General features: G+C 40.3%; 2 protein-coding genes across 2 annotated transcripts in view; both read left to right on the top strand.

Annotated features, from left to right (window-relative positions):
• troap (trophinin associated protein) overlaps positions 1–5654 on the top strand; it is a 7927-nt gene extending 2273 nt beyond the window's left edge. The window contains exons 3-14 of the mRNA XM_017305587.1: positions 833–1064; positions 1137–1569; positions 1789–1910; positions 2053–2104; positions 2869–2999; positions 3114–3168; positions 3262–3341; positions 3425–3496; positions 4144–4251; positions 4335–4605; positions 4694–4890; positions 5439–5654. Coding sequence (XP_017161076.1) covers positions 833–1064; positions 1137–1569; positions 1789–1910; positions 2053–2104; positions 2869–2999; positions 3114–3168; positions 3262–3341; positions 3425–3496; positions 4144–4251; positions 4335–4605; positions 4694–4890; positions 5439–5474 — 1789 coding nt within the window. The 3' untranslated portion in view covers positions 5475–5654. The remainder of the gene's footprint in view (positions 1–832; positions 1065–1136; positions 1570–1788; positions 1911–2052; positions 2105–2868; positions 3000–3113; positions 3169–3261; positions 3342–3424; positions 3497–4143; positions 4252–4334; positions 4606–4693; positions 4891–5438) is intronic.
• Positions 5655–8006: 2352 nt separating this feature from the next.
• LOC103467300 (ATP-dependent 6-phosphofructokinase, muscle type-like) lies at positions 8007–16730 on the top strand. Its single transcript, XM_008413554.2, has 22 exons — positions 8007–8200; positions 9076–9149; positions 9227–9304; positions 10603–10792; positions 10896–11061; positions 11427–11471; positions 11762–11870; positions 12114–12209; positions 12301–12393; positions 12471–12596; positions 12699–12763; positions 12927–12990; positions 13117–13263; positions 14170–14240; positions 14331–14418; positions 14536–14688; positions 14773–14937; positions 15084–15145; positions 15372–15483; positions 15574–15673; positions 16281–16386; positions 16482–16730. Exons 1-22 carry the CDS (start codon positions 8110–8112, stop codon positions 16621–16623), a joined length of 2343 nt encoding a protein of 780 aa, XP_008411776.1. The 5' UTR covers positions 8007–8109; the 3' UTR covers positions 16624–16730.
• The last annotated feature ends 2604 nt before the right edge of the window (positions 16731–19334 follow it).

The raw sequence follows: 19334 nt of genomic DNA, 5'->3' as shown, positions 1-19334 counted from the left end.
ATATATATAGTGTAATTTAAAATACCTTGTCTAGTTGTAGTTTTACACTTTAATTCTCTACAGTAGCAGACAGACTAGAAATGTATAATGCATTACAGCACAGGTGTCAAACTCCAGTCCTCAAGGGCCGCTGTCCTGCAGCTTTTAGATGTGCCTCTGCTGCACCACACCTGAATAGAATAATTGGGTCATTAGCAAGGTTCTGTATCTACACAAGGAGGAGGTAATTAACCCATTTCATTCCAGTATTTTTTACCTGTGGCACATCTAAAAGTTGCAGGACAGTGGCCCTTGAGGAACCTTTTCATGAAATTATGTGACATTACAACCAGCTTCAATGTACTTTACAGTGATTTTATGCAATAGGCCAACATAAAGTAGCTTGTACAGTAGCTTGGAAGTTTTAAGGTTCCATGCAAGTTTTTTGTTTTACAGTAAAAATATAAAAAGTGTAGCTTTCATTTATATTCATATCACTTTAAGCCCGATATCCTTAAATAAAATCCATTGCAACTAATTGCCTTCAAAATGGACTGAATCAGCAAATTGAGTCTAGTTCCTTTTTATCCAGTATGATACAAATGTATCTGTTCTGTTAAGGTCTAACAGCAGGAATCTCAAACATCAGGCTTTTAAAGCCAGACTCTTTCAACTTTTAGATGTGCCTTGGTCTTTCACACCTAAATCAGATGGTAAAGCTGCTTTCTTGGCATGCAGTCAAACTACACAGATGTTTGCCACTCGGATAATATTTCTTTATACCATGTGAGTGGAAGCAGAGATGCAATTTTGAGAAGTGCAACATTTTAGTTCCAACTATTTCCCCACTCAGAATGAAGAATGAACACAACATTCAACAGCCAGAGCCGAAGCTTTCCGAAGGAATGTCTTCGCTTCACCTTTCAAAGAAAGGTGTGGAAAACAAAGATCCTGGAGAAGCTGGACGAAAGCCTCCTTTCCAGCCAGGTGGGAGCCGGCTCCCAGTGCTCGCAAAGTCCCTGAAACTCCAGGCGCCCCTTGTCTTCAAGGAATCCCACAGCAAGTGGGAAGAGAAGCCGTTGGCTGTAAGTTTCTCAGTTCAACATGTTTTCTTTCATGTCATCATTGTTTTAATTATTTATTTTTTTCTCTTGCAGGGTAAAACAAGGAAGAAGGCATGCACTCGCCCTGTACCATTTAACATCTCACAGCGGAGAACCGCAAGAAGAACTGAGAGCTGTGAACCTTTAACAGCCCCTCAATCAAGGACTTTGGGGAATCAGCCTGAAAACATCTCATTCAAAACGGCCAGTAAACATCAAGATTCGGTTAAAAATTCAGGGAAGTCCCTTCGAAAGACGGTAGTAAATGCAACTCGCATTTCAAGGCAGCCCAGTCCAAAATTAAAGACTTTAGCCCATTTAAAAAATCCTACATCCACCTCTGGTAAGATGGCAAATCAAAATGTAAGTGTCGCCTCAGACCAAGTTCATCTTCATCCAGAGGTCAGCTTGGACCTGCCAAAGACTTCAGCTGCTCATCCGACTGCGTCACTGACCGCACAGGCCAGTTGTTCAAATCCTTTAAGTGGTGAGTGTTTCCTTCACTCTGATTTTCATGTAAATTTTCATTTAAGAGTGCTACATTTTATTTGATGTCTTACACAACTTACTATTATTATTATTTTGTAGAAGAGTGAATTCACTGTTTTCAATTTCTTTATCACCACTGTCAATAAGGAAAACAGTCTTCCGCATTTATGGCATGCTTTTTTTACGCTCTAGGAGACGTTATTGCTTTTTATTTCAGAAAAAAGTGAGAACTTCCAACCAGACCACGCGGCTTTGCTGAGTGTCCTCCGGAACGAGGGCGTAGGCCGTGCAAGTCGACCATTTGTTACTCCAAAACGCTCCAAAAAATACAACTACCTAGTGAGTTGGCTTTTATATCGGAACTATATTATTGCTTTTACTGCATCTTTGACCTTATTCCTAAATATTTCCATCTGAATTTTATTGTTGGTGCTCAGAAATTTGAAATATTACACACTCTTGTGATTCTTCTTGTTTGTAGCCTCAACGAGTGTCTGTTAAGAAGACTCAACAAAAAGAGGGAACATTTGCAGGTCAGAACTGAAGAAACAATGAAGCAACTTGGAAACGATTAAGTGTTTTGTTTTTTAAGTTCTGGGGTCTCTTTTTCTTCATATTGCATGGAAACTAGTTTGAATTGCACTAATATTGAATCCTCATGGCATCTGATCAGTGCCACTAAACAGGCCAGGTGTATGCTATAGTCGGATGTTTGGTGGCATAGAGATTCTAGAGATCTCAGTCAGTTGGATTACAATTTAAAAGTTAATTTATTTTGGCTATTCAAAAAGTGAAGCTTGTGCTCTGTGGATTCTTTGAGGAAAAGGTGAAATATTGGGTCTGTATTTTGATGATTACGTCGTGCACCTAAAGTAATAAAAACGTATTCAGTTTCGGATATTTAGAACAAGACGTAAGGTTGATGAAATCCAGTCCTCCAGGGTGAGTGTCCTGCAGTTGTAGATGCAGCCATGCTCCGACACTTGTGAATCAAATGAATCGTTAACGAGCTTTTGCCAAACTTGATGGCATGCCAAAAAGGTAATTCAACAATTTGATCACAACAGGGATGTATTTAAAGGTTGCGGCGCAGTAGCGCTTCACTACTGGAGCTGGATAAGTGAGACTTTTCCTAAGAGAGTTGCAAATTGCAGCAAAAGGTGTTTTACAGTATTTACTCATAATGTCAAGTACAAATGCATGCCACATTTCTTGGATTTGTATTTGCAATACCTCTTGAAATGCAAATCTTTTTTGCCATAATGCTCTTAGCTGAGTTTTTCTTTTCGTTTGTCAGGACCGGTGAGGTCAGTGGCGTTCTCGCCCGACGCCGCCGCTCTGCGGAGCATCCTTCAGAACGAGGGCGTGAAGGATGCCATGTCCAGAAATTCAGTGTGTCCACCTGGCAGAGGCACTTCAATCTACACTGTATGAGCACAATAAACTTCATGTCATCACTGCTCGTTCTCATTCCTGTTGCAGTTTATCTCCAGGTTCTTTGATTTTTGACCATTTGCCTCACTTAATTCTTAACATTTTTAGGCTCAAAGAGTGCTTGTTAAGAAAAGTTGTCCAGATTCAACCAGTCTTACTGTGGGTAAGATGCAGCACTGTTACGTTAATGCTCCCTCACTATTGGTTTGTCCTGGTCAGCCTGACGTGGCTGAGTTTTCTCTTTTCTCCTCGGCAGCAGAGTTCAAAGAGACGGCAAAGACAAAATGGACTCCACAGAGAGTCCGCAACACCAAACAGCAGCCCATGTCTGCCATGGTCTGTACGCACATACCTCGCCGTGTCGGTCTGGTTATATTTCAGGAAGCTTCGCCTCACCGTGCTGCTGCTTCTGTTTTCAGAAATGGTATCGGTCTCCATGCGGCACTGTTGGACACTCAAGCTACAAAAGGAACATTCATCCACGTCAGGAGGTAAAACGGTCAAATTAATCCTACGTATGAAGCTCCTACAGCAATCAAGATGGGAAAAGGTTGACATTGTTGATTTTTAGATGAATGCTTTCATAAAAGTTTGGAGTGGTTGGTTTCTTTATCAGTACAATTATAAAATAAAAGCGATTTCTGATATTGGTTGTCAAACATTGGATAATGCGACTGCCTAAATCTAGAAATATGTTATTGTAACTTTTGAAACTACAAATAGTTAGTTTTAATTAAAAAATGAGTTGGGAGATGAAATGAGTTTATTGATTACCCAGATTTTCTTTTTTTGAATAATTTATTTTTGGACAAAATCTTAATTTCTTTTTTTTTTTCCCCACAATGCACTCCTTGAATTTCCATAGTTCAGAGTGACATTTTCACACCTAAGGCCTAACATCTTGTTAAGTGTGTTTTATAGCTGTTTATTTGAACACTGAATTGAAGAGAACTCACAGAAGGGATGATTAAAATAAAAGCCAATTTTTGAAATGTAGTTTTTTCTTTTAAAAAAATTTTACCAAATTGGTAACTAGTACGATTAAAATCAGAGATTTTATTTTCAAGCCATGTTCCTCAGCATTAATGGAAATAAGCACACAGTACGAGACTGGGTTCATCTGACTGTGTGTTGGCAGGAAGTTGTCCAGAAGTTATTTGACGATCCAGAAGATGAACAGGTCACAGCTGGGACGGACAACAATCCCTCAGCAAAATCTGAGCAGGTCTCTGTTCCATCCTCCTCTGTATGAAATTAATTTCACATTCAAAGTTGACATCCTGTGCATTTAAATCAAAGGTTTAACTCATTTTGTTTTCGCTTCTTCAGAATAAAGCTCCTACAGAGGAGAAGGCGGAGACGAGGAAGCCTAACGAAGAGGATGTGGAGGAGATGAAGACTTTCCTCCACGCTCCACCAAGAGAGTCTGTTATTTTTTTCTCGACTGGTAAAAAGTTGATCAGAGCCCCGCGGTTTGAGAACCAGGAAGCCTCAGACCAGCGGGATCAAGTTTTATCAGAACAGAAGTTCACAACTGCACAGAGCGACGTGTCGGAGCCGACTCACCGGAGGAACTCTGTCATTCAGTGGCTGCACAGCGGTACCACTGACCCTTCATTCACCTCATAAAGATTCATAATGCCTACTGTTGAGAGCTTAACATGTTTTTTCTTTTTACCCTCTGATAGATTTTGTCACTCAGAAGCCTTGCTCTCTGAATCTTGCAGTGGCCATGTTGCGAAAGCGCTTTCCTCCTCTGGAGGAGTTGCGATTGGACGAGGAGGTCGCGACCTACACCTCTGTGTCTGTCCCAGGTGCTTCCGGGTTTGTCCATCCTCGCTGTGGAAACCCGTTGGCCTCTGTTTTGCACTTTGAGGAGTCAATGGTGAGCATATGACCGGATGGATGACTGTTTAAACTGTGTTTACTACCATTGTTGGTGGTATTAAAGTGAAGTAGTAAAGTCTCCTGAGATTGTAGTAAGATAAAAAATGAATTAAAGGTGAATCCTTTTTTAGCATTTTACTGATAAGAAATGCTAATTGCTTTGCAGATTCAAAGTAATTGAAAAAGTCTCCCAGATCAGGTTTTGACACATTTAGGCTCAATGGAAAGTTGATGCCTTTTTTAATCAAATTTTCTTGGAGGGCAATATACAATCCAAATATGTACTTTATAGTTTTCAAGTCATTCAGCAGCTTTTTTTTTTTTCCACCGTCACATTTTGCATTTGTATGATCAGTGTCATTCAGTATACACACAGCTGATGCATTTCTTATCTTTCCTGTTGCATTTTCAAACTTTAATGTAAGCTTCATCTAACACATGCATTCTTAAACTATTTCCAAAAATACATACCTAATAAATGTTCATATTCTGTTGACAGATATGCAAATATTAAATATCGGCATGTTTTCTTTTTTGTTTTTCTAGAGATTTGTCCCGATTGACTCGCATCATGAGGGATGACCTTCATTCTGACAACACTGTGAAAACTTAGCAACTCTCTGCAATTGTTTGGTTTTTGGACGATTTTATCGGTATTATTAAAGCTAATAAAAAATATTTGTTCTGACATTTTTTAATGACCATTACTACTAATTAATTGTTAAATTTATGTATGGACTTTATAATAAAATAGATTTTTTTACTTTTGGAACATGTGTGTTTTAATTTCCATCCCTTTGTTGATTTGTTCACTTGGATTCAACTGCTAACAATATAATTTGCATCTCAGAAAACGCCAATTTATCTTTCTTTCTAGAACTAAAACCATGAAAGTAAGACTTGGACATTCACTCTGATGTAGTGAATTTCTCTTTCTACTCTTATGAAGTTGGATGATTATATGACATGGCATATCGTCTTGCAGTCCACAGGTTGCCAATAGGTCAGGCAGGGTTCAAACCTTTTTCCGGCACATTACAGGGTGAACATACAGCGTCATGTGACGGCATACCATGCAGATCAGACGAGGGATGCCGCAAAGCTGAATGAGGTGAAACCTGATGGACAGACGTATTCAGCTAGAAACCAAACATCCTTGATATGTTTAAAAACTCAAGTGATTTATGTTCACTATTGGGAGGATTTGGATATTTTATCCGACATGTTTCAGACTGAGTTGACCTCTGCTTTATTTTCCTTCCAAACTAGAAAGTGTTTTTGCTTCTAGAAAGTTTTTTTTCTTCTTTAATAAATATGCCGAATTCGTTAGTGTTCGCCTAAAATATCTTCATAAACTACAGAACATGTCACCTGAATAAAAGGGTTATTTCTCAAATCTCCGTCTTTTTGGGAAAATTTTTTTAATGCTTGTTTTTATTTTAATTTTGATCAATTTTTAGGGCTTCAGTTTATATAACGACTCTCAACAAATGTGATCTGAAGGCCTTCTGCAAAACAAGGGTCCCATTTAGATCCAGTTACATAGGATCTACCTTTATCCATGTTCTGTTTGTTTCTGTATCAAGCTACTGATGCTGCAGCAATCCCTCTGTCTGAGCAAGGACATGGTGACAGTGGAGAGGCACCATTGAATTTAAACAAGGCTCGGTGTGGGGAAACATCTGGTAGTTTAGTCGAGTCGAGTCCTCCAGAGCTACCACCCTGCAACCTTTAGATGCATTCCTCCTCTTAACACACCTGGATCAAATGTGTAGCTTATGCTTATGCAGAGCTGGCATAAAGTACTGTTATTGATTTTGATCAATACTGCTAGTGAGAGAAGTCGGTCTTTTGATTGAGGCGTGTAGGAGCAGGGATCGAAGCCCTGCAGGATTTGACTCGAGCATCCCTGTTTCAGAGGAAAGGCACGAGACGGAGCAACATTCAGGATGTCGACACCATTCAATTGATCCGAATCTGTGAGTCACCCCGCTTTTGCTAGTTCGAGCTGCTTGTGCTGACAATCATTTTATATAATTGCTTTTAAATCCATCAAACCATCTGCTACTGGAGTTGCAGTAAATTCTAAGAGATGAACAAAGACTTATTTGTTGAGAGATCACTATTAAATACCGAAACGTCTTGTCATACTGGCTAGGGACGTGAAGGTAATGACGTAGCTCCTCAGCTGGCGCGCTAACTTAATGGCGGTTACGTCGAACAGCTAAGAAAGTCGCAAGTAAGTGAAAAAAGATCCGAGCTCAATGAAAGGTTTCTGAGCTTTGCATCATACATTAGAAGAAATKGAAAATTTTTGAGGTTAGATGTCTTYTTTTTTTTTTTTTTTTTTTTTTKKGTGGGGGGGATAAATGTATTTAACGTTTAAAACCGACAGTATCAACTGAAAAAGGAGTTTGTCCCCCAAAACGGTATGGTTTTTCCTCATCAGTCTAAACAAAGTCTGGTCACCATCAGAGCTAAAAGAAAAGAAAAAAAAATCAGATAAAGAAATTGAAGCTGTTCTTTTCAGGGTTTTTTGTCAAGCCACTTACATTTATCACTGGCATATTTATGCGTGGGGAAGAAAGGTATTAGACGTCACTGGGTCGTGACTACTTCTCTATTTTTTTGGCAATCTGTCCCATTGCAGATCTGTAAACATACAAGTTTGGAAATGCTTTCATAACCCTTTCCGGACCCGCTTCCAACACCACCTTTATGTTGACCAGTACCAGCTGATCCGACGAATTATTGAACCTTTTCTGATGTCATCAACTTAAATACACACCAGACAGAATTAGCAGTTTTTCCTTTAGTCAGTGTTTTATGAGATCCTGCAACAATAATGCACATTTCATTACTCATTTTTGTTTTTACAATAAATCATTCTCTGAATGCTATCTTCAATTTCTTTAGACTACTGCATTAATGGGAAATACCTCATCATAAAGTCCATTATTGCTCAGTGGTCTTTGTCTCTCTGTGTGTAGCTGCCCTCTGTGGTCCTGCTTATATTTAGTTTGGCTGTATGAGTGAGTGAGTGGTGAAGGCCTCAGAGGGAGGTGGGGGGTAAGAATAGAAGTGGTATTCTATAAAGCCTGAGCCGTCTCTCGTGACTCCCCCTGAGAAGCAGAGAGTTCAATAAGAACGACTCAGGGTTTTTTTTCCTCCTCATCCTTCCACCTCTTCCCCTAGCGCTCCCGTCTTTCCGTGAAACATGTCCGCGGACCTTCATGCCGCCATGGATCCAACGAAGATGGGCGTTGGACGGTCCATCGCTGTGCTGACGTCAGGAGGAGACGCTCAAGGCGAGTGGCAAAATTCTCATGATTTTTATTTTCAACTTTGTAGTGAACTAATAATAAAACGCTAAAGTAGTGCAGAGGGACTCAAACAGCATATTCCCTCGTATTGTTGTGTGTGAGAGGAAATCTGAAACCGAGTCTCTTGTTTTGGAGGCAAATTATTAAAGCTGGAAATCTTAAGATACTCGTGTGCAATTTGAAACAAATGACTCTGATTTATATGGATATTAGCTGCAAAACCTGCTTGAAAACATGAGGATTGATAAGCAATTACGTCACCATTTTTCAAACATTGTTCTACCTTGACGTTTTAAATTGAAATCGTTAAACGAGTAGCTGCATTAACTCGCAATTAATTTGGATTATTTTCCCCAAAACTCACTTAATACCTGATGTTTTATTGTCCTTGATTTCCTCACCACCCATCAGTCTTTTTTTTTTTTTTTTTTTCGTTTATTCGCCTGCTTTGGCCCACGTCAGTTTCCTTATTTTTCACCCCTTTGGGGCTAATTTTAGTGGCGTTGACCTTTTTTCTGGTATGGAGAAAAGAAACGCCCTCTGATCCTTCAGCTGCTGTCCGCTGAAACAAGAGCCGCCACATGCCGCGTTGCTTTTTCACAACACAAACTCTCACAGTGGCCTTTGGCGCAACAACATCCAGGGGACGGACGGCCCGCACATGACTTGTGAGTCCCTTGAACCAGGCTCCTGTTCTTTGATCCAAGGCTATTTTTTGTCTCTTGAGGTGCCAAGATGAAGGTTAACGCGCTTAAAGGTCAAGATCTGAGGCTGAGATGTTGCAGCGTTTATAGCATGAGGGAGAATCGGCGTTTGTGAATTAAACAAGCATCACATATGAAACTGTTTGTGGCTCTCAGGTATGAATGCAGCGGTGAGAGCCACAGTCAGAGTGGGTCTCTACACCGGAGCCAAAGTCTTCTTTGTTCACGAGGTATGCACTTTCTGGTTATCGTGTATCGTGTGCTTTCTATATATAAATAAATAAATAACAGTTTAAGTGGGATGCAGGGTTACCAGGGTCTGGTGGATGGAGGGGATCATATCCGGCCAGCAACATGGGAGAGCGTGTCCATGATGCTTCAGCTGGTGAGTGATGCGCAGCAACATCACTTTATGCAAAGTCACACAGATTAATAGTTGCATAGTGAGTCAAAAAGAGCTGAAGATGCATTTCCTTAAAGGGCCACCGAACATTATTTTAATGAGCACAGCTGTTAATGTGTGGTCCGAGAAACTCTGGACTTTCATTTAATTGAAGGTTTAGATAAGAATGAAGAAAATAAATGGAGTAAATATTTTCAGGCTTTTTTTTTTTTTTTTTAGGCCTGTCAATGAACTTTGCTGCATGATAAATTGTACCAGACGTTACTGTGATAAACGATAATATTTGTTGTTCAGAGACTATTTTGAAGAGGTACTGTGGAAATTACATAATCATGCAAGTACTCCCTCTCAAAGATCAAAATAATTTTATTTCTATAAAGCATTTAGCAATGCTTTGGAAATAGAACAAATATTAAATTTCCAAAATAAATATCCAAAACACCTGAATCAATAAATAAAATAGATACTAAAGTCTTTGCAAACAAAATTGCCCATCAAAAAAGAGGCTACTTGAGACAGGCTTACCCTTATTTATATTACCTCATTCATCTGTGTGTCCATTCAAATTCACTGTGTTCTTTAGTGGCCATAAAAGTTACGCTATGGATTAAAACACCATTTTACATTGCAGTTTGTGGAGAATCAGTATTGACCAACACATTCTGACCCAGTTTAATCCCAGTTATTGTCTGTTGTTGGCATACACTCCACATGCTAAGTGAACAAACGACACGTTACCTGTCACCAATCCCTTTATTCTTCCTGCACAGTTGAAAGAAAAAAAAACATTTTTAGATAACACACAGAGCTCGACGTCTTTGAGAAAACCAAGAATCTAAGACCACTTGTAAAGCATGGCGGTGGTAGAGGGATGATACGGGTTTATTGTACAGTCTTAAGACCTAAGCAATTCCTCTCTATATATCAAAGCTGTGTTAGGAAATAGAGAGGACTCTCTAGTATCTTAATTTATGGTCCTAAAGGGTTATGCAGCCGGACACTGACTGCAGAACCGGAGGAGGTCTGCAACCGAGTGCCAGAAAAAAGTCCAGTTATCTGACCTGACCTTTTAGCTGCTCCAGCTGAGAGGCTTTTGAATCTGATACTCAGATTCGGTGCGTCTGTGAAGGCCTGATGACGAGCTGTCGAGTGGGTGCGACAGGTTGCCTTCAAACTTAAATCGTCGTTGGCTCACAAACCACGTGGCATCACTGGCTTCGGATTTTTGATCGCAAATGTCAGTGTGAAAGTCACAACAAAGCAGATTCTCTCTGTGCCAGGGTGGCACCGTCATCGGCAGCGCCCGCTGCAAAGACTTCATGTGCAGAGAGGGCCGTATGAAGGCGGCCTGCAACCTGGTGAAGCTCGGCATCACCAACCTGTGTGTGATTGGAGGAGACGGCAGTCTGACCGGAGCCAACCAGTTCAGGACGGACTGGGGCGGCCTGTTGGCTGACCTCGTCAAAGATGGTAAATAAATAAATAAAACTGGTGGGATCTGATAGGATCCGTGATATCTAGACAGTCGTATTCAGACAGCAAACGTTACGATCAGTGTTTTTCTTTTCTTAAGGGAAGATTACACAGGAGGAAGCCAAGAAGTCGTCCCACCTGAACATTGTGGGCATGGTTGGCTCTATCGACAACGACTTCTGTGGCACTGACATGACCATCGGCACTGACTCAGCCCTCCATCGCATCATCGAGGTGGTGGACGCCATCACTACAACTGCGCAGAGGTTCAGACAGGCTTGTGCCACTTTGCTTTTTTTTTTTTTAAGAAGCGAGAACCAGAAAATTAAATGCGCACCTCTCAAGGAATACAATTACAAAGCAGTATTGCCTTTTAGATCTCAAGTGAGAGAAAATTAGAAGTGGCTGAACATCTTTTAATGAAAGACGTTTTTTTTTTTATGCCAACAGTATTATTATTATTATTTTCTTTATTTAAATAATATCAATTTAAACAGTTTACGGTGCTGTGTTTTTTTTTGTATTTTACCCTGTTTTTTTTTTTTTTTTTTTTGTTTTATCACATCAAAATGTTTCAGGCCATAAAACAAATGATACAAAATGTTCTAAAATGTTTTGTCTTTATTTGCAGCCACCAGAGGACATTTATCCTGGAAGTGATGGGCAGACACTGCGGGTCAGTTTCTAGTTCTTTATTTGTACGTGTGCACCTAAAGCCTGAATGGTAGTACTTTGATCCAAGTACTTCAATCATCTTATTTACTATGTTCCGGAATTTCTAGAAAGTCATGAGTCATGGAACCATCAGTTGTTGGAGGTTTCTTTTTTTTATTGCCACATGTTGTCTCTCCTCTTGTCATTTTTTTGTGACCAAAGTGCATGTATTGTTTCGATGCTTCCTTGCTCGTTTTATGCATAATGGAGACCACTGCTCTGATTGTCGCCATGGTTGGTGCGTGGCTGCAGATATCTGGCCCTGGTGTCGGCTCTGTCCTGTGGAGCCGACTGGGTTTTCATTCCAGAGATGCCACCGGATGACGGCTGGGAGAACCACTTGTGCAGGAGGCTGGCAGACGTAAGTTTCTTTATTTGCTATGGATGTCATAAAGTGTCACGCAGCAGCATTCACACCCCTGGAACTATTTTACATTTTCATCCTGCTGCAACTACCAACTTCCTTTTGCGTAATATGATAGACCAACACAAGGTAGTGTATAAATGGAAAGTGGAAGAAAAATAATAAAAGTTAATGTAAAGGAAAAATACTTATTTTTTCCAGAATGTGCAGGCGTCTTGTTGACTCTTGCATATCATTTAGCAAAGATCTCGGGGCTCTCGTCTGAATGTCATCATTGTGGCAGAGGGTGCGATCACCAGAGACGGCAAAGCAATCACATCAGAGCAGATCAAAAAGGTGAAGCTCCGTCTTCCTCTACTCTGTGTGCCCTTGCTCTGATTGTGTCTCACAACAATATTTTAAAGGTTGCACATTCATCTGCCTCCAGCTGGTGACCGAAAGGCTGGGCTTTGACACGCGCACCACCATCCTCGGACACGTCCAGAGAGGGGGAACGCCGTCCGCTTTCGACAGAGTCCTGGTGACTGTCTCGGACATCAGCAGCTTCAACGGTTTGTCACCCAAACGTGCTGATGTGAGTGTTTGTGCGTCACTCAGGGCAGCAGGATGGGCGTGGAGGCGGTGATGGCGCTGCTGGAGGCCACGCCGGACACTCCTGCCTGTGTGGTCAGTCTGTCTGGGAACCAGGCAGTCAGACTGCCCCTCATGGAGTGTGTCCAAGTGGTACGTATCAGTGTTTCTGCCTACAGCTCCTGCTGATTGTTCACTAACATAGCAAAGATGTATTTCTCCAGCTTTCCCCTAAACGTGTTCTTTGTCTTGCAGACCAAAGATGTGACTGCTGCCATGGCTTCGGGCAGATTTGAAGACGCTATCAAGCTCAGGGGAAAGTACGTTATCTAATGTTGATAGGGTTGTGCATGAAATGGGAAAAAAATACAACTAAATGGAACGGGTTTTTTTTCCTGCTTCATAATAAGTTGTTCAGATATTCTCAGTTCTAATCACTGAAAAAAAATAAAAAATACAGGAAATAACCTTTTTCATTTGCAGGAGTTTTGAAAATAACTGGAACACGTATAAGCTGCTGGCGCACATAAATCCTCCAGATGTGAAGGTGAGCCTCCTTTTTACTTAATTTCGTACTAGACTCCAAATGCTACTTTTTGATTAATGCAATCAAAATGAATTATATATATATTTTGATTATAACCAACACTTGGGCTCGTTCTCTTCGTGGCAGAGCAACATCAACGTGGCCGTAATGAACATCGGAGCTCCCTGCGCCGGCATGAACGCCGCGGTCCGAGCAGCGGTGAGGATGGGCATCATCGAGGGCCACTCCATGTTTGCTGTCTATGAAGGTTTTGATGGTCTGGCTCAAGGACAGGTACCTGTTCATTGTTAATATCTGTGCTTCAGACCCATATATAAAAAAAAATAATAAAAAAAAAAATCCATCAATTTGGTTTATAAAGCACTTTTTATACAGTGAAGGGCAATAAATCTTTTCATTTTACACACTTTTCTTCTGACTGACTTGTATTTAATAAAACTCTGTGGACGAAGCTAAAGATTAGGGTAAGAAGGCCTTTCAACCGTAAGGACTTGGAAACATGAAAAAAAATTCATCCTCCTTTTAACTTTATTATCATTTGAGACATGCCAGTTTCATTTCCTGTTTCCCTGCTAGAGATATTAATAATCTTAAGCTTCGCTGTATCACAGCTTGCTGAGAATATTAATGCAAGTAGACATTAAAATATCCATTCATCTATTGTCTCATACCCACTTATGCATACATGAGGGTGTTGGGATATTCAGCGGTCATTGGGCGAGAGGCAGAGAGGTTGTCCACCTGTTGCAAGGCGACACAGAGACTCACAGATTAGATTAGCCAATTAATGGTCATTCGTTTAATTTGCAGGGCTGTTTTGACGTCTTCAGAAGTGATGAAAATCATTTCTAACACCTGGTTAACAGCAGAACATTATGCGTCTAGACTAAAATATGTTTGGCCTTGGAAAAACAGATTTTTAAAAACAAAACAACAGTGGCCATGTTGTAGATGTAACCAAATTTATAACTTACGACTAAAAATATTGCATTCATGCTTCATTCTTAGGACAGAGGTCCATGGTCGCACTCGCAACACAGTTTTCTTCATTTTGATCCGTCCTTTAACGTCTCTTTCTGTAAGCATTTCGGGGATTAAATGTTGTTTAGTACTTTGTGTTCTGTGTGATGCTGCTTTTGAAATGAGTGTTTAAACAGTGGTCATTTTGTCTGACTGCAGATTGAGCCCATAAGCTGGAATACGGTGTCCGGCTGGACTGGAAAAGGAGGCTCCATGTTGGGAACCAAGAGGTGAAGTAGTGTTGCTGTAATGCTGCCGTGACATTTTATTTACCGTAAGCTTCTATTTATACAGCTAAATATGTGTTTATTTCACCAAAGAACTCTGCCAGGAAAGTTATTGGAGAAAATCACCTTGAACATTGCCAAGTTCAACATCCATGCTTTGGTTATTATTGGTGGATTTGAGGTAAGTCAAAGCCAGGCTTCGTAAATGTTGGTTTATCTGTGTCTGTACATTTTTCCCAAGCGATAAATAAATTGACATGTTTACCCTAATGGTAAAAAAGATCTTTCTCTGCTGCAGGCCTACGTTGGCGGTCTGGAGCTGCTTCAGGCCAGAGAACAATACGAAGAGCTGTGCATACCCTTTGTGGTGATCCCCGCCACCGTCTCCAACAACGTCCCGGGCTCCGACTTCAGCATCGGCGCCGACACCGCCCTGAACACCATCACCACCGTCAGCAGTGAAACGACAAAAATAACTACACATTTGAGGAAAAATCAAACGGCTTGAAACATTCATGGTTTGCTTTCTGTGCAGACCTGCGACAGAATCAAGCAGTCTGCAGCTGGGACGAAGCGGCGCGTCTTCATTGTCGAGACCATGGGCGGATACTGTGGGTACCTGGCCACCATGGCAGGGCTGGCTGCTGGGGCTGACGCCGCCTACATATACGAGGATAAATTCAGCATCAAGGACCTGACGGCAAGTTGAAATCCATAAAGAAACACGCTTGCAGCGTGAAATTGTATATCAGCTCATGCACATCGATTTAAAAAAAATAAATTTAACAATATAATTAGGCTAACGGAACATGCTTTGACCCTGTGATGTTTAAAATTGTACCACAGGCAAACGTAGTGCATCTTGTGCAGAAAATGAAGACGACTGTGAAGAGAGGTTTGATTCTCAGGTATGTTTGTTTCAGCTGCAGGACAGAAGAGAGTCAAGAGACAAAAACTTTTCCAAAACTAGAATTCAGGAGCACTTTTTAGTTTACTTGTCACTGAATTTGTAAAATTATTGCCAAAGCCTTCCCTTCACATATTATCCGATTAATCTAAATGTCCTTTCTCCTCCGTTTTTGTTGAGTACTGAGTTGTGTTCCCTTCAAATGTCTGTCTTTTCTCTCCCTTCAGGAATGAAAGCTGCAATGCTAACTACACCACAGAGTTCCTCTTTAACCTCTACTCTGAAGAAGGCAAAGGAATCTTTGACTGCCGTTTGAATGTTCTCGGACACATGCAGCAGGTCAGAAAAAAATCAAAAATCAAAATGCAGCCAGAACATTTTCTTCTCTTTTTAAGTGATTAAACATCAACTGTCCTCTTTCAACTGCAGGGTGGCACTCCGACTCCCTTTGACAGAAACTTTGGAACAAAGATGGGAGCCAAATCTATTCTCTGGCTGACTGACAAGCTCAAGGAGTGCTGCAGGCACGGTACAGCTACCTAAAAACTGTGCTCTACAGCACTGTTGATGCACACAAAAATTAGCCAGCACTTAATTATTACTTTTTGTTTTGTTTTTTTTTAACACAAGAAAACACAGAAAATGACTACGGTGGTTTAACCCAGTTGTTGTTTTAGTTGAGAAGTTTAAAGCCAAGACTTACATTAGAGTGTTTGTGATTTGCACAGCAGAAATCTGGCAGGAAATATTTGCTAAAAGTGATGGTGGACACTTCACCTCCATGCCGGATTGATCCAATAATTCAAGCTTAAGGAGTCAGGACAACAACTGACAATAAACACTGCCCAGAACATGGAGACACCTTTCAGCACGGTCATATTTTCGTATTAAGATCCTTTTTTTTTTTTGTATTAGTGTTCTGGGATGTTATTGATTCCTGGAAAACCTTCAATAGCTGGAAGACTTAAAGATCTCTATGAATAGAAATAAACACTTGAAATAAATGACTCTCTGTAGTGAGACTATCAAATATTTTTCGATAATATTCAAACTTATTGAGGTACGCTTATAAAGTTTGTAAGCAAGTCTGAGGAGTTTGGTGATGGATTCACTATTTGACTTTGTGGGCTCCGTAGGTCGCATCTTTGCCAACACATCAAACTCTGCCTGCGTCCTGGGAATGAGGAAGAGAGGACTCACCTTCCAGGCTATTGCTGACCTGAAAGACGACACAGATTTTGAGTAAGCCGCACAGCTGCTAACTAAACCGACATACTGCGCTGGACAGAGCGTCAGTCAGAATGGTGACCGATCCCTCTCCTTTCGCTTCACTGCAGGCATCGGATCCCGAAGACACAGTGGTGGCTGAAAATCAGGCCCATCATGAAGATCCTGGCCAAGTATGACATCAAGCTGGACACTTCTGAGCATGTCGACATGGAGCATGTCCTCAACAAGAGGGGAAACCACTGGAAGTAGGAGTATTTTTGCTTTGAAGCTGATTATTCATTTGGGGTATTTTCCCCTGTTCTGTTAGCTGTTTTTAGTTCAACCTTTGTGTCTTAATAAAAGAGCTGTTGACTTTACAGATGTGAATATGTGGTCTTTTTTTTTAAATTAAATTCTGTGCTCCACACTGGTTTACCACTATTAAAGTCACCAAATAAGTGTAAATGACTATATTTGCTATTAGCCCCCATATACTTGCAGAAGTTAACCTCATAGTCAAAGTTTAAATTTTGTAAAGAGAGACATGCTGTTACATTCGAGGCCGAAGCATTTTACTGAACTATGACTGCCATACTTTCAAGACAGGAGACACATTACCAGAGTAAGGGGAATTTCTCTTAACATTGCAAGTCTTTCACTCATGACTCACCATTTTCTAGTGAATTTCTCTTTTTCTGTGAGGGGACAACAACTCAAATCTTTGTTTTTTACACCGATCCAGTTAGATAAGTACATTTGCTGACAGAAACCCTTCTGACCTATGCTTGTCGTATTTAAGCTTTGTCATTGCTTACCTTCTCTGATTAAGTTTCAATAGCAGAAAAAAAGAGCTGATTACATCACAAGCCTCTTTTTCTCTTGTTGAGAAATGAAGGGTCACTGAAAAGCCACAAAACCTGCTGGGAACCACTCAACCATTCCATTTTTGCAATTTTAATGTGGTTAAAATATTTGGATTAGCAAGTGCCAAAACATTTTGGTTTAACCATTTATTATTGGGCTGTTTTGTGTTATTTTTACTATAAGTTGTTTTCCAGTAAATACATTTTTAGTAAGCTCTCCAGAATTTAATTTCTCAAGATAAACATGCTATTCATTTTTATTATATAATTTTGTTGTCAAATGAAATATATAAAGAAAATTTAAAAAATATTTAATTTCTTTTACCATAACATTTACAATTAATACATTTATTATAAAAACATTCCTACTTTTAGTCTAGTTATGATAAAAATTACATTAAAATTACTATGACATAATTATTATAAACCTGGGGTGGTGTTTTATGTGTTCATTTACAGGTCATTCTCAAAGAATTAGCATATTGTGATAAAGTTCATTATTTTCCATAATGAAATATAACTGAAATATTTCAGGTCTTTTATTGTTTTAATACTGATTTTGGCATACAGCTCATGAAAACCCAAAATCTCTGTCTCAAAAAATAAGCATATTTTATCCGACCAATAAAAGAAATGTATTTTAATACCAAAAAAGTCAACCTTCAAATAATTATGTTCAGTTATGCACTCAATACTTGGTCAGGAATCCTTTTGCAGCCTTTAATGCGGCGTGGCATGGAGATTATCAGCATGTGGCACTGCTGAGGTGTTATGGAGGCCCAGGATGCTTTGATAGCGGCCTTAAGCTCATCAAGAGTGTTGGGTCTTGGTCTCTCAACTTTCTCTTCACAATACCCCACAGACTCTTTGGGGTTCAGGTCAGGAGCGTTGGCAGGCCAATTGAGCACAGTAATACCATGGTCAGTGGTTTTGGCACTGTGAGCAGGTGCCAGGTTGTGCTGAAAAATGAAATCTTCATCTCCATAAAGTTTTTCAGCAGATGGAAGCATGAAGTGCTCCAAAACCTCCTCATAGCTGCTGCATTGACCCTGCCCTTGATGAAACAAAGTGGACCAACTGACAGCTGACATGGCTCCCCAGACCATCACTGACTGTGGGTACTTGACACTGGACTTCTGGCATTTTGGCATTTCCTTCTCCCCAGTCTTCCTCCAGACTCTGGCACCTTGATTTCCGAATGACATGCAAAATTTGCTTTCATCCGAAGAAAGTTCTTTGGACCACTGAGCAACAGTCCAGTGCTGCTTCCCTGTAGCCCAGGTCAGGCGCTTCTGCCGCTGTTTCTGGTTCAAAACTGGCTTGACCTGGGGAATGCGGCACCTGTACCCCATTTCCTGCACACGCCTGTGCACGGTGGCTCTAGATGTTTCTACTCCAGACTCAGTCCACTGCTTCTGCAGGTTCCCCAAGGTCTGGAATTGGCCCTTCTCCACAATCTTCCTCAGGGTCCGGTCACCTCTTTTTGTTGTGCAGCGTTTTCTGAAAAACCTTTTCCTTCCCACAGAGGTGCCCTGATACAGCACTCTGCAAACAGCCTATTCGTTCAGAAATTTCTTTCTGTGTCTTACTCTCTTGCTTGAGAGCTTCAATGATGGCCTTCTGGACAGCAGTCAGGTCAGCAGTCTTGCCCATGATTGCAGTTTTGAGTAATGAACCATGCTGGGAGTTTTTAAAAGCCTCAGGAATCTTTTGCAGGTGTTTAGAGTTACTTTGTTGATTCAGATGATTAGGTTAACTGCTCGTTCAGAGAACCTTTTCATGATATGCTAATTTTTTGAGACAGGGATTTTGGGTTTTCATGAGCAGTATGCCAAAATCATCGGTATTAAAACAATAAAAGACTTGAAATATTTCAGTTGGTGTGCAATGAATATAAAATATATAATTTTTATCATTACATTATGGAAAATAATTAACTTTATCACAATATGCTATTTTTTTTAGAAGGTCCTGTACAACTTACACTGCATTTAGAAAATATTCACACCACCTTTTCTACATTATGTTAGGTTTAAGATTTATTCTGAAACCGAAAAAAGTGGATTAAAAGTGTTCTATTTAAAACAAATAAATCCAGGCATACACATAATTTATGAG

Source organism: Poecilia reticulata, linkage group LG7, assembly GCF_000633615.1.
Source record: "Poecilia reticulata strain Guanapo linkage group LG7, Guppy_female_1.0+MT, whole genome shotgun sequence".
Taxonomy (NCBI): domain Eukaryota; kingdom Metazoa; phylum Chordata; class Actinopteri; order Cyprinodontiformes; family Poeciliidae; genus Poecilia; species Poecilia reticulata.
Note: the sequence above shows the minus strand (reverse complement) of the source record. Positions and strands in the feature narration are given on the sequence as shown.